The following is a 20844-nucleotide window of genomic DNA, read 5'->3' as shown; positions in this document are numbered from 1 at the left end:
GATGGCTGATGCATGCTGACGTATGATGACTCAGTGTAATACCAGATTGCATAGATGGAAGTAGAAAAATTTATGTGAGAGAGAGAGGAACTCTTGCTATTATACGACGAGATAACGTAGAAACGACAGTGTCATCAAATTGAAGCTCAGTCACACTGTAGTTAGAGGAGTAGTTGACAAAGATGCATCGCATGGCGAGGTCTTGGACAGATTACAGCGCATTAGAAAGTCAGATGTGAACAGGATCCCAAGCGGCGCATGCATGTACTATTTTGTGAGCATTATTATTATTAATAATATTATGGCACCGAAGGATACGCAGCAAAATTCAGAGCTGCTAGACACTGATAGCAGTGCCCGACCTAATGGATTTGTTTACTTCCTATGCGCTTTGTTTTCACAGTTTCTTACACAATGAGATATATTTTACCGATGGCATGTTAATCTTTACCCTGTTAGATTTTGTATGCATTCTCATGCGGTGTATTTATAAGGCTTTTTCTATATTACGTATGAATAAAAGTATCGACTTTAAGAGTGAGCATCACTTTCGATGGCGCCGAAGGATTGCATCGGCACATACGTTACTATAGGAATTGTGCTCTGCGGAAGGTGTCGTGGTGAAATCTACTGTGAGCACAATGTGTGCGAAAACAATGTGCAGGAGCCATCGTCGATGAATGTCAGTACGAGCGAATAGACCGAACGTGCGAGCGAACGAAAGAACGAGAGAAAGCCGGCGAAATATAGTTGGCTAGAGAGAGCGAAACAACGAACGAACGTCTTCCTTGCACACCAACAGTACTTTCTGCCGACCACTGACCTCCTAACAACCATAAAAACAGCCTGAGACAGTAAGCTATTCGCTTTAATATTCATGGGACCCAACGGTATGAGCTCGGCCCCCTTGTACGCATAGCTTGGTGTGATCACGAATGGTCAGACGCGCCGATCGTCTAACCACAATGATGTAGCGCTGGCGGCGTCCGAAATGAAAGGCTTGTGAAATGCACAACGGGAACGGCTAGCTCACTGCTCTGTTTTGAGACGGAGTGAAATCTCGACACGAAACTTTGAACTACGCTGCTAGTTGACATATTTTGAATGCCGATGCAGTGGCTTCACTAGAAGGACTTGCCCACATACTATCCCTGACATGTATTCGCTCACTCTTCACTTAGTACCACTGGACTTTAAGCGTTCCCTCTCGGTGTGCTTGGCAGATAAGTGGGCAGGCCTCACACTTGAATTTTTACACCTTGTAATGAAATATATAGCAGCAGATTTCAGCTAACATGTGAAAGGCATGCTATATCTTATACAATACAATACGATCTTTATTGTGCATAAAGGAAAACAAAGCACAGATAGCAGGCCTACCAAAGCCTCAGAGGGCTTGACTGAAATAAAGTTGTGTCCATGACTGGCAGTGCCTGACAGTAAGATTACAAAAAATTGCACAGGGATAATGGCGGAGTTAGCTATTAGCGGGTCGTAGCAAAATATTGATTAGTTACACAATATGTTACTTTAAATCTCGAAAATTCTAAGTAGTTTCCTAATCCCACGTCTTGTGTTTGCTTCTAAGACAAGCATTGGCCATTTATAATTACGTCTGGAACATAATATTGCCGCGTTCTCCTTCCGTATTTTGTCGCAGTCTTGGGGATGACGTAGGGTTCCTTCGGTTTTAAGGAGCGGACAGGCGTATATCGTATTTTTACGATATATGCCTGTCCGCTCGATATACGCCAGAAGTGTTTAATTACAATACTTTATACAATCAGGGAAGTGAAGTTTGGCATATTCAACAACCCAAAGACGTCCGCATCTTGCTTTGAACACAAATCGTACATCAGCGTTCACAGCAGTGAACGTGAAATTGAATTAATTCTTGAGCTCCACCTAAGAGTACAATGGTCATACACAGTCAAGCCATAACGCAGCACGCTATAGACTAAATGATGGACAATGATTTTTCGCACGGAGATTCGCATAAGACATCGCATATTGTATAATACACAGAACACGCGCAGCCTTTTACAGAGATGGGATAATTGCGAGTTCTATAAAAGATCGCAGTCAAAAAGCAACCCAAGATATTTAACAGAAGACACATTTTTAACAGTTTGACATGTGCATTCATAACAGCCAGATGTGTGTAAAGATAATGATGTCGTAGGCAGGATTTTTTTCATGGGGTTATGGAAACAGACAAGTCGCGTTTTAGAAGGGTTGATGCTTATTAAATTAGCCTCAAACCAGTTCATAGCTTTAGTTGGCTCATTCTGTAAGAAGCTGATTGCATCAGAGTAATGAGTTGCACAGGATACAAGAACCGCATCATCGGCATATTCGTATATACATATATATATATATATATATATATATATATATATATATATATATATATATATAATTACCTACTACATTGGACAAATCATGCACGTAAATGTTAAAAAAGCAGAGTGCTTAATATTGAGCCCTGAGGGACTCCAGAATGAATACAGGTTATCATCATCATGAGCCTGGTTACGGCCACTGCAGGGCAAATTTGGTCCCTCCCATACTTCTCCTGCAACCCCTCTCATGTACTAATTGTGGCCTTGTTGTCCATGCAAACTTCTTAATCTCATCCGCCCACCTAACTTTCTGCCACCCCCTGCTACGCTTCCATTCCCTTGGAATCCAGTCCGTAAGCCTTAATGACCATCGGTTATCTTCTCTCCCCATTAAATGCCCTGCCCATGCCCCATTTCTTTTTATTGATTTCAACTATGATGTCATTTAATCGCGTTTGTTCCCTCACCCAATCTGCTCTTTTCTTATCCCTTAACGTTACGCCCATCATTCCTGTTTCCATAGCCCGTTGCGTCGTCCTCAATTTAAGTAGAACCCTTTTCGTAAGCCTCCAAGTTTTTGCACCGTAGGTGAGTACTGGTAAGACACAGCTGTTATACACTTTCCTCTTGAGGGATAATGGCAGCCTGCTGTTCATGATCTGAGAATGCCTGCCCAATGCACTCCAGCCCATTCTTAATCTTCTGATTATTATTTCAGTCTCATGATCCGGATACGTGGTCACTACCTGCCGTAATTAGATGTATTCCCTTACCACTTCCAGTGCCTCGCTACCTATCGTAAACTGCTATTCTCTTCCGAGACTGTTAAACATTGCTTTAGTTTTCTGCAGATTAATTTTCAGACCCACCCTTCTGCTTTGCTTCTCCAGGTCAGTGAGCATGCATTGCAATTGGTCTCCTGAGTTACTAAGCAAGGCAATATCATTAGCGAATCGCAAGTTGCTAAAGTATTCTCCATCAACTTTTATCCCCAATTCTTCCCACTCCACCTCTCTGAATACCTCCTGTAAACACGCTGTGAATAGCATTGGACAGATCGTATCTCCCTGTCTGACGCCTTTCTTTATTGGGATTTTGTTGTTTTCTTTATGGAGGACTACGGTGGCTGTGGAGCCACTATAGAAATATTTCTGTATTTTTACATATGGCTCGTCTACCCCCTAATTCCGTAATGCCTTCATGACGGCTGAGATTTCGACTGAATCAAACGCTTTTTCGTAATCAATGAATGCTATATATAAGGGTTGGTTATATTCCGCACATTTCTCTATCACCTGGTTGATCGTGTAAATATGGTCTATTGTTGAGTAGCGTTTACGGAATCCTGCCTCGTCCTTTGCTTGACAGAAGTCTAAGGTGTTCCTGATTCTATTTGCGATTACCTTAGTAAATACTTTGTAGGCACGGGACAGTAAGATGATCGGCTATAATTTTTCAGGTCTTTGGCGTCCCCTTTCTTATGGATTAGGATTATGTTAGCGTTCTTCCAAGATTCTGGTACGCTCAAGGTCATTAGGCATTGTGTATACAGGGTGGCCAGTTTTTTTAGAACAATGTGCCCACAATCCTTCAACAAATCTGCTGTTACCTGATCCTCCCCAGCTGCCTTCCCCCTTTGCATAGCTCGCAAGGCGTTCTTTACTTCTTCCAGCGTTCATCATCATCATCATCAGCCTGGTTACGCCCACTGCAGGGCAAAGGCCTCTCCCATACTTCTCCAACAGCCCCGGTCATGTACTAATTGTGGCCATGCCATGCCTGCAAACTTCTTAATCGCATCCGCCCACCCAATTTTCTGCCGCCCCCTGGTACGCTTCCCTTCCCTTGGGATCTGGTCCGTAACCCTTAATGACCATCGGTTATCTTCCCTCCTCATTACATGTCCTGCCCATGTCCATTTCTTTTTCTTGATTTCAACTAAGATGTCATTAACTCGCGTTTGTTTCCTCACCCAATCTGCTCTTTTCTTATCCCTTAACGTTACACATATCATTCTTCTCTACATAGCTCGTTGCGTCGTCCTCAATTTGAGTAGAACCCTTTTCGTAAGCCTCCAGGTTTCTGCCCCGTAGGTGAGTACTGGTAAGACACATCTATTATATACTTTTCTCTTGAGGGATAATGGCAACCTGCTGTTCATGATCTGAGAATGCCTGCCAAACGCACCCCAGCCCATTCTTATTCTTCTGATTATTTCCGTCTCATGATCCGGATCCGCCATCACTACCTGCCCTAAGTAGATGTATTCCCTTACGACTTCCAGTGCCTCGCTGCCTATTGTAAATTGCTGCTCTCTTCCGAGACTGTTAAGCATTAATTTAGTTTATATAGCTTTCATTGATTACGAGAAAGCGTTTGATTCTGTCGGAACCTCAGCAGTCATGGGGGCATTGCGGAATCAGGGTGTAGACGAGCCGTATGTAAAAATACTGAAAGATATCTATAGCGGCTTCACAGCCACCGTAGTCCTCCATAAAGCAAGCAACAAAATCCCAATAAAGAAAGGCGTCAGGCAGGGAGATACGATATCTCCAATGCTATTCACAGCGTGTTTACAGGAGGTATTCAGAGACCTGGATTGGGAAGAATTGGGGATAAAAGTTAATGGAGAATACCTTAGTAACTTGCGATTCGCTGATGATATTGCCTTGCTTAGTAACTCAGGGGACCAATTGCAATGCGTGCTCACTGACCTGGAGAGGCAAAGCAGAAGAGTGGGTCTAAAAATTAATCTGCAGAAAACTAAAGTAATGCTTCCGGCGTTACCTGTGGGATTTCAAATTCCTCTAGACTATTCTCTCTCACAGTACATTTGTGGGTGCCACTGTTACTGTATAAATTTCTATAGAACTCCTCAGCCACTTGAACTATCTCATCCATATTAGTAATAATATTGCCGGCTTTGTCTCTCAACGCATACATCTGATTCTGGCCTATTCCTCGCTTCTTCTTCACTGCTTTTAGGCTTCCTCTGTTCCTGAGAGCATGCTCAATTCTATCCATATTATAGTTCCGTATGTCAGCTGTCTTACGCTTGTTGATTAACTTCGAAAGTTTTACCAGTCCTATTCTAGCTGTAGGGTTAGAGGCTTTCATAGAATGGCGTTTCTTGTTCAGGTCTTTCGTCTCCTGCGATAGCTTACTGGCATCCTGTCTAATGGAGTTACCACCGACTTCTATTGCACATTCCTTAATGATGCCCACAAGATTGTCGTTCATTGCTTCAACACTAAGGTCCTCTTCCTGAGTTAAAGCCGAATACCTGTTCTGTAGCTTGATCCGGAATTCCTCTAGTTTCCCTCTCAGCACTAACTCATTGATTGGCTTCTTGTGCACCAGTTTTTTCCGTTCCCTCCTCAAGTCTAGGCTAATTCGACTTCTTACCATCCTATGGTCCCTGCAGCGCACCTTGCCGAGTACGTCCACATCTTGTATGATGCCAGGGTTAGCGCAGAGTATGAAGTCTATTTCATTTCTAGTCTCGTCATTCGGACTCCTTCACGTCCACTTTCGGCTATCCCGCTTGCAGAAGAAGGTATTCATTATCCGCATATTTTTCTGCTCTGCAAACTCTACCAACAATTCTCCCCTGCTATTCCTAGAGCCTATGCCATATTCCCCCATTGACTTGTCTCCAGCTTGCTTCTTGCCTACCTTGGCATTGAAGTCGCCCATCAGTATAGTGCATTTTGTTTTTACTTCACGCATCGCCGATTCCACGTCCTCATAGAAGCTTTCGACTTCCTGGTCATAATGACTGGATGTAGGGGCGTAGACCTGTACGATCTTCAATTTGTACCTCTTAATAAGTTTCACAACAAGACCAGCCACTCTCTCGGTAATGCTATGGAATTCCTGGATGTTAACAGCTATACCCTTATTAATGAGGAATCCGACTGCTAGTTCTCGTCTCTCCGCTAAGCCGCGGTAGCACAGGACGCGCCTGCTTTTTAGCACTGTATATGCTTCTTTTGTCCTCCTAACCTCACTGAGCTCTATTATATGCCATTTACCACGGTCTAATTCCTCCAATAACACTGCCAGAGTCGCCTCACTAGATAACGTTCTAACGTTGAACGTTGCCAGGTTCAGATTCCCATAGCAGGTAATACAGGTAAAAACATTTAAACTGCTTCCCACCTTCACACACTGTCGTGTATGCTGCAGAAATTTAGTTAATAAATTAAAGAATGATCCATGAAGGCCTAGCAGATAAAGTTTCTGTAACAAAATGTCATGGCCAACGCAGTCAAATGCCTTAGAGGCATCCATAAAATAGGCACATGCTACCTGGTTACGGTCTAGTGTCAAGTTTAAAAGATCGGAGAAAGATTCTAACAGAGTTTGTGTACCCTTCCTCTCTACGAATCCATACTGATTTCATGATAATATACTATACTTATCTAGAAACTGTGTTACCGCAACAGCCACGTATTTTTCTAATATTTGAGCTATACAGGGAATTATCAAAATAGGTCTGTAATTTTCAATATTTTTGCGTGAACCTTGCTTATAAAGGGGAATTACAATTGCAGTTTTCAGTTCAACTGGAATCCCACCACCATCCAAAATAGAGTTTAAAAGAGATAGCAATACATGTTTAATTGCGTGAAAATTTCTCTGGAGTTCACTGACAGAGATTTCGTCAAAGCTTGTGATTTATTCGTATTAAGCCAGATGACTTATTCGTCGAAAGTAGTATAAGCCCAAACTATGCAACTACAACAGTGTATCCAGATGATAAAAATAAACATAACCAATTCTAACCTTAAAAATGTATTCTGGAAATTATTTTGTACAGGCTGTTCAACGAAATGGGCACCTAATATGAAGATTCTACATTAAGTATACTAAACATTTCAACTATGTAATGACAGCGTAAATTGTGTTCACTCGCCCTTCCTGTGCTAGCAATGTGACTGCTTGCATTTGTTAAGCGATTTGGAGGACGTCCTTAACAGCAGACGGGGACGGATGTCCCGATGTATATCCACATATTCGCCCGCTATTTGGCCAGGGGCCACTGTGTTGATGCCAGTAGTTTGAATGAGAACTATCATTTGGCATATTGCTATGGAGCAAGGATTAAAGCCGCTACATATGTACTTAACGTCACTTGCCATCTGCTTACACCAATTCAACACAGCACAAGTTACTAAGCATTAGTTCAATATTGATGCACCTGTTGGCACACTGTCGCCATGACATTTTCTACTAAAACCTCCAGGTAAGGACCGATTTGTTCAATTAACGATGCACAAATCGATGACATGGCTAAAATTGCCATTAAACATACGCCTGTGCAAATAACCCATATTACATGCTATGCTATGCAGCAAATGCAGCAAGTGCTATGCACTTTTACCCATCAACTTACTTAATGAACTGACGTGTAAATAGAGGTTCTTCGGTTTGACGTACGTTTGGAAAATTTGTTGCACAAGGCCCACGAACAACGGATGGCCTGTTGCGCGAAGTACATGAACAGCCCACAAATCGAGAAAAAAAAACAACCGCCCGAGCACTCCCAAAACTCCGTGCCTACACATGGTACACGCACGAACTCGGCAGGCGGCGACTAAGTGCCGCGAAGGCCGCGCAGCCTAGAGACCGGCGCCAGTAACAAACTGCAAAAAATAGTGACTATACCTGGAGCAACAGGATATTTTGTGCGAAGGGGATTCGCTACTGACGAATGCAGCATCCACTAGCGAGTTACGCAAAAGATATGCGGTAACAATTCGCGATCTAAAAAAACTATAACAAGAACAAACCTACGACCAGCGCAATATATTGATATCATTCCGGGGCGCCAAAGAAAATCGAATTTGGCTGTCTTATATTGCATACGAAGTTGCTCGCAAGACCATGAAATACGGGGGATAAAAGGTGCCAAAGCATCATCATCATCATCATCATCATCATTATCATCATCATCATCAGCAGCAGCAGCAGCAGCAGCAGCAGCAGCAGCAGCAGCCTGGTTACGCCCACTGCAGGTCAAAGGCCTATCCCATACTTCTCCAACTACCCCGGTCATGTACTAATTGTGGCCATGTTGTCCCTGCAAACTTCTTAATCTCATCCGCCCACCTAACTTTCTGCCGCCCTCTGCTGCGCTTCCCTTCCCTTGGAATCCATTCCGTAACTCTTAATGACCATCTGTTATCTTCCCTCCTTATTACGTGTCCTGCCCATGCCCCCATTTCTTTTTCTTGATTTCAACTAAGATATCATAAACCCGCGTTTTCCCCTCACGCAATCTGCTATTTTCTTATCCCTTAACGTTACACCTATCATTCTTCTTTCCATAGCTCGTTGCGTCGTCCTCCATTTAAGTAGAACCCAAAGTAGGCCAAAGTAGGCCAAAGCATAATCGAAGCTGAATCGCAAGTGATAACAGCACGGTGTGGTTCATGCAATATTCTACGAATGCACTGCAGCCCAAGGGAAGAAAATAGGACGGGCATTTGACCACATCTCTTTCGCTACCGTACACGAAATGAATCATTAAGAAAGAGCCCGTTTGTCAGTTCCCTTGTCTGCAACATTTTTCATAACGGGAGATTGAAATACCACGTTGATACAGGCAAAGTGCGCAGACACAGCCATTCCCGCCTTACCTCGCATCCTGCAAATCTTGCTAGTTTCCCGCATGACAGCCTATCCGGATGCCAGTCACCCAAAAGCGAAGTTTCATCTCTAACTTTGATCTTAATACTGCACTTAACGCCTTAATTACAGCGCCACTGAAAAGGCACTTCGCATAGCCATGGCGACATGACAATGAGCTGGAAGAGCAAATTAGTGCCCTCTACTCGGCTTTCTCGAATGAAAAGCTCAGCTGCTCTCCAAATTAAAATCATACAAACAAATCACTGCACACGCGGTGCCAAGTGAGACAATAAAGCAGGATACTTGCTTGACAAAGAAGAGCGCAACCGAAAACAGTGAGAAACACACGACTGCCCAAACGTGCACAATTACCGAACTATGCACATACCGGTTTCAAACGGCAGCCTTGACGACAGGCTTGGTCATGTGGCCGATGTGACGACGGTATCGTATCGCCACCTTGCGTAAGGTTGAACCATGTTGATGGGTTATTGAAGCACTGTGGTATGAGGGTTTCGGTTCGTGCGCGTAGCGCGTTTCTGTTTATCGACTGTGAATCGTGTCGCGCATTTCCAGATGCCTCCCTTTCCACTTTACCCTCTCTTTTGTTGCTCCTCAACGCGGGGGCTTGCTTGCTCGATACGTCACTCCGTCTCAAGCAACAGCGATGAGCTGGGAGTTGCCACTGTGCATTTCGCAGGCCTCTAATTTCCGCCTTTCATTCTCGACGCCAAGAACGGTTCCATCGAAAATACAACACGCTAACTGAACAGATACTGCCCGTCTTATGATAACGTTTTCAAAACCTATTCACGCCCCCTTTTTAAGCTCTTTTGCTTGCGATGTTTTTAATGCGTGGAGTTTGGTCAAAAATGTGTTTGAGACGTTAAATTCAATGTGGGCTTGGTGGGACTACAGGAATGGATCGCCCTAATGGCCTTCAACTCTTAGTAACTCAGTTCACCGCCCTTTCCTGGCCCCGGCTGATCGCTGTTCTCACAGTGCAGCCCACCTGCACTTCATCAGCAGCCAATCCATTGCTGGTGATTACCCCTACGCAGGTTCCGACCGACGCGGACCGTCCGCTGCAGTGTCACGCATCGACGGCCGTGGATACCGTGTTTCCGCCGCTGTATCTCCATTGCCCGTGGTCAACGTCATCGGTATCTGGGACAATGGCCGCGCCCTCCCTTGGATTCGATTATATAAAGCTCGATCAAACCATCGCAGCGCTTAGTGGGCTCGGCGGTACTGCAACAATGGATCGCCCTAGCTGCCTTCGCTTCTTCGTCACGCAGGTGATTAACTACCAAAGTATTTACGCCAAGCTCTCCAGAAACCGCTGTATGGTCCCACGGCGCTCCAGAGCTATTTTTTACGAGTGCTCCTACATGTTGTTGAAATTACTACTGCTGGCTGGGGACGTTCAAACAAATCCCGGGCATGTCCCTCCTTCTGCCGATGACAACTACAGTAATATACTTGCCGCTCTTACAGCATTACAATCTGGGAAACCAGCAATACTTGTGCAATTAGGGTCTATCAGGTCAACCCTTGCTAACCATGAGAAAACATTCACGGACCTAAACACTAGGCTTGCGAAGATCAAGTCTGATTTCCAGCCTATTTCAAAGATAAGTCCCAGATCGGCCAAATAGAAAGCAGTGCCACTAACTGCTCTGTTCAGGTGTACACTCTGACTGCCCGCATTGGCGAGCTTGTGAACATGCCTCGCCGACGCAGCGTAGTATTGTATGGCCTTAGAGATGCAGAAAACGAAAGCTGGAGGGAGTCTGAAAAAATCACCATTGGCCATAGTCAAGAGAAGCTAAATATAGCTCTTGAAAGCAAGCATATTTAAAGCGCGCGTCATCTAGGTGCTTTCAAAGAAGACTGGCCCAATAAAAGTTAAATTTCTGCATTTGAAGGACAAAGAACGTGTTTTATCCATCAGCTTACAACCCTAAATCAACCGGTTACGCACAGAGTGAAGGCTTCTTCCCTAACACTGGACTCGCCCGTAAACGCCTTATTGAATTCGAGAAAGCTAACCACATGTCTTGCAAGCTCCGTCACAATAGACTAGTTTCTGGTGGCACAACTTACACCTTTGATCACGCAGCTGAGAAAGTACTTGGGCGTAAAACATAGCAGCCACCAACCCAACCCAGCCCCAGCAATGTAAAGCCCAGACACGATCACCTATCACTTCTTTACATTAACGTTTGCTGTATAATGCCAAACGCGATTCCCTATGTAGTCTTATCAACTATTCATCCAGTAAGGTCGTTCTGCTAACCGAAACGTAGCGAAATTCCTCGATCTTAGATTCTGAAAGCATGCCTGAGCTAACTGATTTTGATATATTCCGGAAAGAGAGACCTGACGGCTACCGTGTCGGCAGTGTTCTCATCACTGCCAAACATTTTTTTAAATTGTTCGGTTGTGAACGTAGTAACCTCGTGAAAAATGATTGGGATGTGCTGTCAAGCTTCGTACCGCCGCCTTCTCATCGGCATGTGCAATTGACCACCTGATATGCATAGTTCCTTCGTAACTATATTTCATGGAACGCTCAGTTCACTAATCTGACCTAACCCCAGCACGCTCATTTTGCTCTTCGGCCACTTCAACTTTCCGTCTATCGATTGCAGTGATATGGCCAACACCCTAACAAAAAGTTATGGTTGTAGTGAATTCTATAACACTTGTCGAACCTTTGGCCGGCGTCAAATTAGCTCTGAGTCCGCCCGCACGACTGACCATTCATCTAATATTCTTGATCTTATTTTGACTACTCACCCTGAAGAATTCAGCGCTTCTTCGTAAATACGGGCCTCATCGACAACGTTGTAGGGCACACTACTTTCTCTACCAATATTAGCAAAATCCAAAGTCCAAAAAAGTACTAACACTATACGACATAGAGGCTGCACTAGCATGAACCGCGATCTGTTTGTGTTCTATAACAATTTTGACTCTACCTACGACCTATGTTCTGTTGAGTCAAACTGGTCTCGGTTCAAATCCGAGTTGCTGCGCTTAATAAGACTTTACATCCCTACCATCAGCATAACATAGCGAACGCGTTCTCTATGGTTTAATACCAAACTAAAACGTTTAAAGAATATAAAAAAGCGCCTTTTTCGTTCCGCCAAGCTGTCTAACACTGAATGCATGTGGCAGAAATATCACACCTTTGCCGAACAATACTCTGCTATGACTATATGCTCAAGCTAAACGCTAGTTATACTCCACTGCCATCCCCTAAAGATGTAAACTTGTAAACCAACCCAAAGCGCTTATGGAATACTATTATCCCCAATGTAAACACCACTGTTTTACTCTGTGACAGCACTGGCTCGCCGATAGACGTAGCAAACGTACCTCATGTACTGAACCACACGTTCTGTACAGTTTTTACTAACACCACAACTTAAGATGTTCCCGATCTCCCACCACTGTAGCATCCATCAATGGAAACCATCACCTTCAACCCACAAGGTATTGTCAATATAATTGATTCACTAAAGTACTCATCTTCTTCTGGTATCAATGGAATTAATTTGAAAGTTTTTAAAAAATACTAAACATTTATGCAGTCTTATTCTATCCACCATGTTTAACAATCATTTGATAGTGGTTCCGTTTCACATGACTGACGAATTGGGAAGGTCATCCCAGTTTTCAAGAAAGCTGACCGATCATGCCTAAGTAACTGCCGACCCATTTCGCTAACTAGCGTATGCTCTCAGATCATGAAACATGTCATTTACTCCAATGTCGCGGAATTTCTAGCATCTGTCAACTTTCATCCCAACCAGCATGGATCCCGGATAGGCCACTTGTGTGAAACCCGATTAGCTTTGTTACTGGAAGGCGTTCCTTATATTCTTGACCGTAATATCTCAACCGATGCGCTGTTCCTAGACTACGAGAAAGCATTCGAAAAAGTGCCCCATTCCCACCTTTTACTCAAACTGTCTCTTTTATACCTTTATCCTCATGTCCTTAACTGGATTCCAAACTTTTCAATCGACAGCATGCAATTTGTCTCCGCTAATCGCTTCTCGTCTTCTTACTCAGATGTTCTTTCGGGAATACTCCCAGGCATAGTTCTTCGCCCTTACTTCTTCTAATATACATTAACGACTCGCCTTTGTAGCAATACCTTCTACCCGTTTTTTGCTGATGTTTGCGTAATCTACCGCCCTAAAACTAAGGCTGACGATTCTTCTGTCCTCCAAAATGGCCTAAATAACACACAGAAATGATACGCTACTTGGCTAATATCGCGGAATACTGCAAAGACATTACTAATTTCTTTTCACCGCCACCGAAATTATACTCTACCTAGTTATAAAATCAAGGATACCCCCATTGCTTTCACTAGCTCCGTTAAATAGCTTCGCGCTTACATCACCAGTGATTAATTATGGTCTTACCACGTTAACCACATAATAAATTCAACTAATCGAACTTTCGGGAACCTTCGTCGTAACCGGCACATGACACTTTCTTCATTAAAATTAACAACTTACAAAGGACTTGTGCAACCTAAACTTGAATAAGCTAGCGCAGTCGTTGATCCACATCAGTGTAACCTTACTTAGCTCTCCGATCAGTTCAAAATCGTGTTACACGTTTCATTCTTTCAAACTACTCGCGATACTCCCCTAGTAGATCTACTCTAAAGATTAAGTTAGAGCTACCTTCTCTCAGTTCCCGTCGCGGTATTTCACGCCTCTGCCTTTATCACAAGTTTTTCATTGTTCCTCCCGCGACAGCCAGCTCACCCAAGCAGTGTGTCGAGCAGTCGAGCACCACGCACAGGCCATCCCAACAGCGTAATCCCGCATCGTGCCCGCACTACTACGTTCCAGACGTCAGTTTTTGTGCACACATCTCGCGGATGGAATGACCTTCCCTGCACCCAAGCTCTTATCCCTGATCCCGCTGATTTCAAGAATGCCATCAAAGAAGCTATGTACCCTTCATGATTCTGCGCAACAACCATTCTTATCTGCCATCATGCGCCCACCCCTCATGTAAGGTCCCGTCTGGGTACACTTGAGGTTCAAATCAAAATAAAATATACGACGTTTTGAAGACTTAGTGCGCTACCGGAGTTGTGATGCTGACGAAATTGGTACGTTTCGATGTCTATATTTCATTTATCACGCCGATGTGTAATGAGCATTCGCTGTTACCTGCCGTACGAAAAAAGCTGTTTGTGAACGGGCCTTGATGTTGGAGAGTAGGCCTCGGAGGTGCCGTAATCACAACACATCAGCTCCCTACCATATGAAAGAGCATGGTCTCCTACTTTGAAATGAGAGAATTCTTTAATTATAGTTCGGTTTTTGTTAGAATGACGCTTATTTACTCTATGTGCGTCTATGACATTCATCGCCTGTAACTTGAAGCCAGGGTTATAACTGCGATTATCAAGTACAATATCGTATATTTTTTCCATGATGCGCGGTCTTTCTCCGTCAGAGCGTAGAACACAAGATTAGCTCACAGGTATCTATACTCAGTGTCATTCCCTCCAGACAGAGCGTTAGCAAAACGTTAGCTTTGATCAGTAACGCTATCTGAACGTGGTCAAGATGGGCTTTAATTGATGCGATAAAGGAGCATGCATTCCTGGATGCATGTACAAATGAGGGACATTCTCCTGTGAAGACTCGTCTGAACATGTGCGTATTATACGTATTAGAAATAGGGCCATTCTCAAGGCGAAGGCTTTAGCTGTTTTATAGATGTAGGTTTCCAAGGGAACCTACAAATAAAAGCCGGTAATCTTAAAACTTTTTGTGCGCAAACAAACAGGGGCAAAGAATAGAAGAAATACAAGGACGAGCGCTTTCTTCTATTGTCTTCTATTCTTTGTCCCTGTTTGTTTGCGCACAAAAAGTTTTAAGATGAATCTGTTCCAACTAGGCCTACTCGCAGTTATGCTCCGGTAATCTTGTCAGAGGACTCATATTTACGGGAAACCACTTATTAGAAATGAACGGTGCATAAAGTATATATGTACACAACCTTGGCAAAAAAGTGGCTCATGTGAAATGTTGGAGAGGCATCCATTGATAAAATGTTGTTTCACGGGTATCCTCGCGAAATCAGATCTTTCGTCAGCACTGAAGCACTAGAAAGATGTTTCTTTTAAGAACGGGCTCTCTTGCGTTGAATCAAACAGTGCCCAGAATGTCGCATAGGAAAATATATTACAGGAGAGTGTCATAAAAAATTTCTGGTACCTCGTGCTGTTTCTAACCGAGTCCGAGATTTTTTTGCGCTGGTCTTCACGTAAACATTGTACCAAATAAATAACGCAGAACACTTCAAAATGCAGCGCATACTCACATATCGCTCAATAATACCGTCTTCTGTTACATCCAGAAGTAGGACTGTGTCGGCAAGGACGGAAGCTTTCTTCAGGCCAAGAGAGTATCCTTCGATGACAAGCATTTTCTCCGAGTTCTCCTGCCGACTTTCGTAAACTCGAGGGTAAACCATGACACCTTCTCCGGGTGAATAATCCTGATTGCTTGCAAACGGATAGGCCATCGACAATGTGGCGAACAAGGATTTTCTTGCCATCCCTGGGAGGAAATCTGTTAATGAATATGATTCAATGTTTTGTAAAATTCACAGCAACAGCTTATCGCTCACGTTACTGGTGCACGTCACACCATATATAATAAGAACAATAAGAGTCACCGCCGAAGCACTCCGTACAGATGGTTAATCAGCCAAGCTGAAACGTGTGGCCCCGTTGTTTATCACTGGGTGAATCCCGATGGTTCATTCAACCACGGCTTGGCAGGCTGCCGGATCCTCTGTATGCATTTGCTGCTTGTGATCGGCTGCACGAACCTGTTCTTGTGCCCGTGCTGTAGCATTGGCACGTCGTAGATAAGCTCGTTCCCGGTTCTTCTTGAGGCGTTACCGTTCGAAAGCTGTCTTCTCTTGAGGAATATTTGTGACGCGTGGCCTACTCAGTTCAGAGCCGGAGAGAAAGTGCTGCGCGCGAACTCGGCTGTGACGAAAAGCAACGAAGTCACTACAGGCGCTACTAATCCTATAACACATAGAATCACAAGGCCTTTTCACTCCAATCTATGAAGTCATGTTACCTGGCCCGACTGCCATAGTGACACGTGTACTTGTTTGTCTTTATCGGGCGACACGTTTTACCGCCTAACAAATGTTATCGCACAGCGCAGGACGCGCCTGCATGTATCGGAAGTTTCTGGGATGTTATCGATGCTTCTATCCGCTGTCTCTGACCGAACCTTGTGTAATCTGATCGCATGTGTGTAGAACTTTGAGGAAGGCAGGCGGGTCCCAGCGATTACTCTGGAACGTTCGACGACCGATGTATAAAAGCCGACGCGCTTGACCCGCTGGTCAGATTTTCGACGATCACCGACCGTGTTCGCGGCTATCGTTGAGCTAGAAGTGTAGCCTGTTTTTGTGGGCACAGGTTCGCCCAATAAAAGTTAGTTTTGTCTTTCACAGTATTGCTACTGTGTTCTTCAACGTCACCACCACGTGACAATAGTATCTAATGATGCTCCCGAGTAGGCAACACTAATTTTGACGTCACCGCTTTCATCGCGCCTGCCATGTCAGTGGAAATTTCTGGCCAGATAGAGTGACGTCATTCATCGGAGTAAACAGGATTTGCGAAATCTAGGTGGCGTTGGCTAAGCCGGGACCTCTCTTTCTCTCTGTTTTTTCGTTGAAGCGCATGCAGTTCCGCCGGAGGGGTTTTCGGCGTACAGACCACCGACAAACGGACGGATGGACGAATAGGCTAGCTATATACAGCTTCGCAGTAATCATAATAATAATAATAATAATAATAATAATAATAATAATAATAATAATAATAATAATAATAATAATAATAATAATAATAATAATAATAATAATAATAATAATATTAATAATCACAGGTGTATGTTTAAGTTCCCAGGAATAACCTCGAGGGTCTTGATGCTCGCGCACTCGGCAAAACAATGCACAGGAATGATGGTGCAGGCCCACGCACACATACCGCACGTGCGTACCTACACAAAAAAATAATAATTTTGCGAATACAGATTTTAACAAAGAATGAAATGTGTACCCGAAGGTTATACAAAGCAAAAGTAGAGAAAAGGAAAAGGGTTATAGAATGACGGAACACACAACAGATGCGTGTTTTCCAGAATCAGAATCAGAATCGGATTATTAAGATTAGAAAGATGACATGATGTTAATATATAGAAGAAGGTCCAGATCTCAAATATTGCAATGGTACCTCCTTTACGAACGAAATGTAATAAAACACAGATTACGGCTGCTTCAACAAATCGTTAATAAGGAACAATTGCACGTTTAATATGAATAATCTCGTTGGACACTAATAAATTGACAGCGCAAATGACATGACGTCAAAGCATGATTTGTGGACTCGCTTATGTATACATGGCAAGGACATCAAACAGAAATGTATGGTATGATAATGAAAATGCAATGAAGGCACACTGCAGGAATTGTTTTGAGTATGAACTAGGCATCATGTAGTATTTTATTTTAGTTGTTTCTTGAATTCGTGAATTTTAGGTTTTTTTATATCTAATGGTAGTGTGTTCCACAATGCGACAGATGAAAAATGGACCGTCTACTTGCTATAATTAGTATGTATATTGTGTTAATTTAAGTTGCTATTTATTGAAAACCTGTTCAGATTGGTATTTATTAGAGAAGATTGCGGTATCGAGCTATCACGTCATGTGTAATTGATGCGACGGAAGAAAAAGGTACCGTGGTTACATTTAATAAGTTGTGTGACTGAAGGAATGTGATTAGTTCCTAAACGATATGCGGCATTGTGGTTCTATGGGCTAAATGGTATTTACCCTAATAGCTTGATTCTGTAGAATTTGTAATCAGTTTAAATGGGTTGCGTAAGTGTTTCCCCAACAAGTAACGCAGTAGTTAATGTGGGAATGAATAAATGAAAATATAAGGATAGTAATATTGGAGGCTGAAACATGCTTCGCATCTTCAGAAGTACCCTGAGCCCGTAGGTAATTTTCTGTTTGACTTTCGCTATTGGTGACATAAATTTAAGATTTCTCCTTACTTCTACACCAAGATAATTACAGGGAAGACTTGCGGGGATAGGGCTGGCCCCAAGAAAGGTAGGAGGAATCAATTGAAAGGGGGGGGGGGGTTGTTCGTTGGTGGGAAGTGAATACAACAAATTTTGTTTTCGACAGGCTTATCTGTAGCTGGTTAGTATCACACTACTCGCCCAGGCTGTGTAAATTGCCATTAAGGTTGGATACTAAATTTGTAAGACATTTATCGTAGCTAATGATAGTAGTATCACCTGCATAAAGTGTATATTTAGAAGAGAGGCTGTTAGTCAGATCATTGACATAAAGTGAAAATAAAAGCGGACCCAATATAGAACGCTGGGGCGCGCCAGTGTGAGTCAAGATGCTTCTAGAATGAACGCCTGAAATAGTTACTACCTGCATTCTGTCTGTTAAGTTACATTGTAGTACCAGAAGTGCTGGACCGGTAATTCCTAATGATTCAAGCTTATGGAATAAGATGCAATGATTTATTTCCTCAAATATTTTGCTTGAATGCACAAATACAGAAGCTGCGTCATTTCCTTCATTATTAGCGAGATTTAGTGAATTGCTTAGCGGTTCTTCAGTTATTGAAATTCATCTGCAACTCCTTTCAGGAAAGTATTAAAATTAGGTTTGAAGATGCCCAAGCACTCTGAATGGGCATTATGTGTTGCCTGCACTCTAGATAGAGGTTCACAAAAATCGGAAGGCTGAAATGGCCGCTCATTCCGTGAGCTTTTCTGCTCAATGAAAAATCGCACATTAGAAGGCAAGTGTGAGCAGCAGATTTTTACATATAATTCTTGTGGAGAAAAAGAACATCCGATTTGTTTCGTCTACAGGTGAGGGTAGGTAGCGTGAGTGTCCGTGTTAGTTCTATTGTAGATGGAAGGCTTTTGACAGAATCGGTGTGTAAGTATAGAGGTGAACTTTTTTTTGCACACTTGCGAGCAGTTCACAATTTGACCAACAAATGCCGCCCCAAACGACGTAGGCGTACTTAGGAACTGGAAGGCATACGTTTTTATACAAAGTTACAAAGAGCCCGGGTTGTTTGAAGTGTCTAGTCACTCGACATACTGTGCAGATTGTTTGAAATGCACGCTGCCTCGTCTGTTGAGCCTGGGGCGACAAACTCAGAGAGCTATTGAAGTACACACCAAGGTCCTTTGTTCCCTGAGCTCTTGGCAGGAGGACCTCTTTAACGCTATAGGGAAATAAGATTCTGTTAGTCTTCCGCGTGAAGCTTACAAGTTTCGTTTTTGATGCGTTTATGACCAGCTTGCTTCCGCGCCCCATGACGCGAAATTCGCAACGTCCTTCTGAAGAGCGGCACAATCGTTATCGTATTTTGCCGCTTTCAAAAGTTTCGCGTCATATGCATATAACAAAGCTGAAGAGTTTTTAGGGACTGCTCAAATGCCGTTAATAAACAGCGAAGAAAAAAGAGGGCCTAGTACAGAGTTTTGAGGAACTCAACTTGTAACAACATAAAGTTCTGACGACTCATCGTTTACACTAATCTAGCAGAACCGGTAGCGTAGGTAGCTTCTTATCAGCGCTGTGTCAGAGTGGTGCCGATAAGGTTGTGTTAACTTTTGAAGGAGTATTTTGTGGCGTACAATATCAAACACCTCACTGATTTCAAAATAAATGACTTCCAGCTATCCTTTCTTATACACTGCTTGAGAGGCATGCATCAAGATGTTAACCAGGTTGGTAGTTGAGCGTCCCGGTATGAAACCATGCTGCTGAGGAATGATAGTATTTAAACAGTAGATGAAATTATTGAGTGCAGAGTTAACTCAAATAATTTAGACGCTGCGCATAGGAGAGAAATAGACATGTGATTGCTCGAAGCAGTTCTTACCCCTAACAAAGACAGGAACAACCCGTGCTGTTTTCCAAGCCGTTCGGAATGTGTTCCTTGTTAAATGAGAAGAACGACAGGCTCATCCTGAAGAACATGGTAAAAGACAACTGAAGTCACCAAGAAGCGGCCGCGTCTATTCGACGCCCCAAACATCGTTCCGGATGCCGACGCCCAGAGTCACACGTCACTAGTCTGTCTCAGCCGCCGTCACAGCAACTCTCAGCTCCGTTGCCTCAACGTCTTGAGCCGCAGAATGATAAGACGCCGCCTGCTGCAGCGCCCCACGTTACCACGGTGATTCAGAAAGATGCGGGTATATTATCCACCTCCTCTGATGTGGAATGGCCTGCTCTGTCATCCAAAGTCGTCGAACCAACGCGTCCATCATTCCGTGCCGTTCCAGCGGACAATAAGGACAAGCCGGAAGGCCAGCAGGTGAACGTTCTTCTGAAACAACTTTTACATTCCATGCGCACGCTGCTTTCAGGCCTCAATGCGCCAGCAGCAAGAGTTGTTGTTCAGTTTTTGGACGCAATGGCGCCGCTCTTGGCGGCACCGTAGTAATTCATTATGGCGCTACCACACAACCCCTCCTCTGTGTCGATGCACATACGTCGCAGTGTAGTGATGCAGTGGCATGCCCGAGGCCTGCGTGGTCGCCTAATTGACGTCCGACAGCGCGTTCAGAAATACCGCTTCCCCGTCATTGGGATATGTGAGCCCATCATGCCTTTTGCTTTCCGCCTTTCTGGATGTGTATTGCTGTGGTCTCGAGAAGCTGGTGAAACCAGCAAGGTATTAGTGTGCATACGCCGAGATATTCCACACTACCGCCATGTCGTCCAGC

The 20844-nt window shown here is 43.6% G+C and overlaps 1 protein-coding gene across 5 annotated transcripts in view; it reads right to left on the bottom strand.

Moving 5' to 3' along the window:
- Nucleotides 1–20844, bottom strand: part of LOC142576175 (venom metalloproteinase antarease TserMP_A-like) — a 107316-nt gene that overhangs the window by 51052 nt on the left and 35420 nt on the right. For 4 of the 5 annotated variants that reach the window (XM_075686165.1, XM_075686168.1, XM_075686167.1 and 1 more), the window contains exon 2: nt 15351–15601. In XM_075686165.1, the coding sequence (XP_075542280.1) occupies nt 15351–15601 (251 nt within the window). The remainder of the gene's footprint in view (nt 1–15350; nt 15602–20844) is intronic. The other variant, XM_075686166.1, reaches the window with a different exon arrangement.

Source organism: Dermacentor variabilis, chromosome 3 (assembly GCF_050947875.1).
Source record: "Dermacentor variabilis isolate Ectoservices chromosome 3, ASM5094787v1, whole genome shotgun sequence".
NCBI lineage: Eukaryota > Metazoa > Arthropoda > Arachnida > Ixodida > Ixodidae > Dermacentor > Dermacentor variabilis.
Note: the sequence above shows the minus strand (reverse complement) of the source record. Positions and strands in the feature narration are given on the sequence as shown.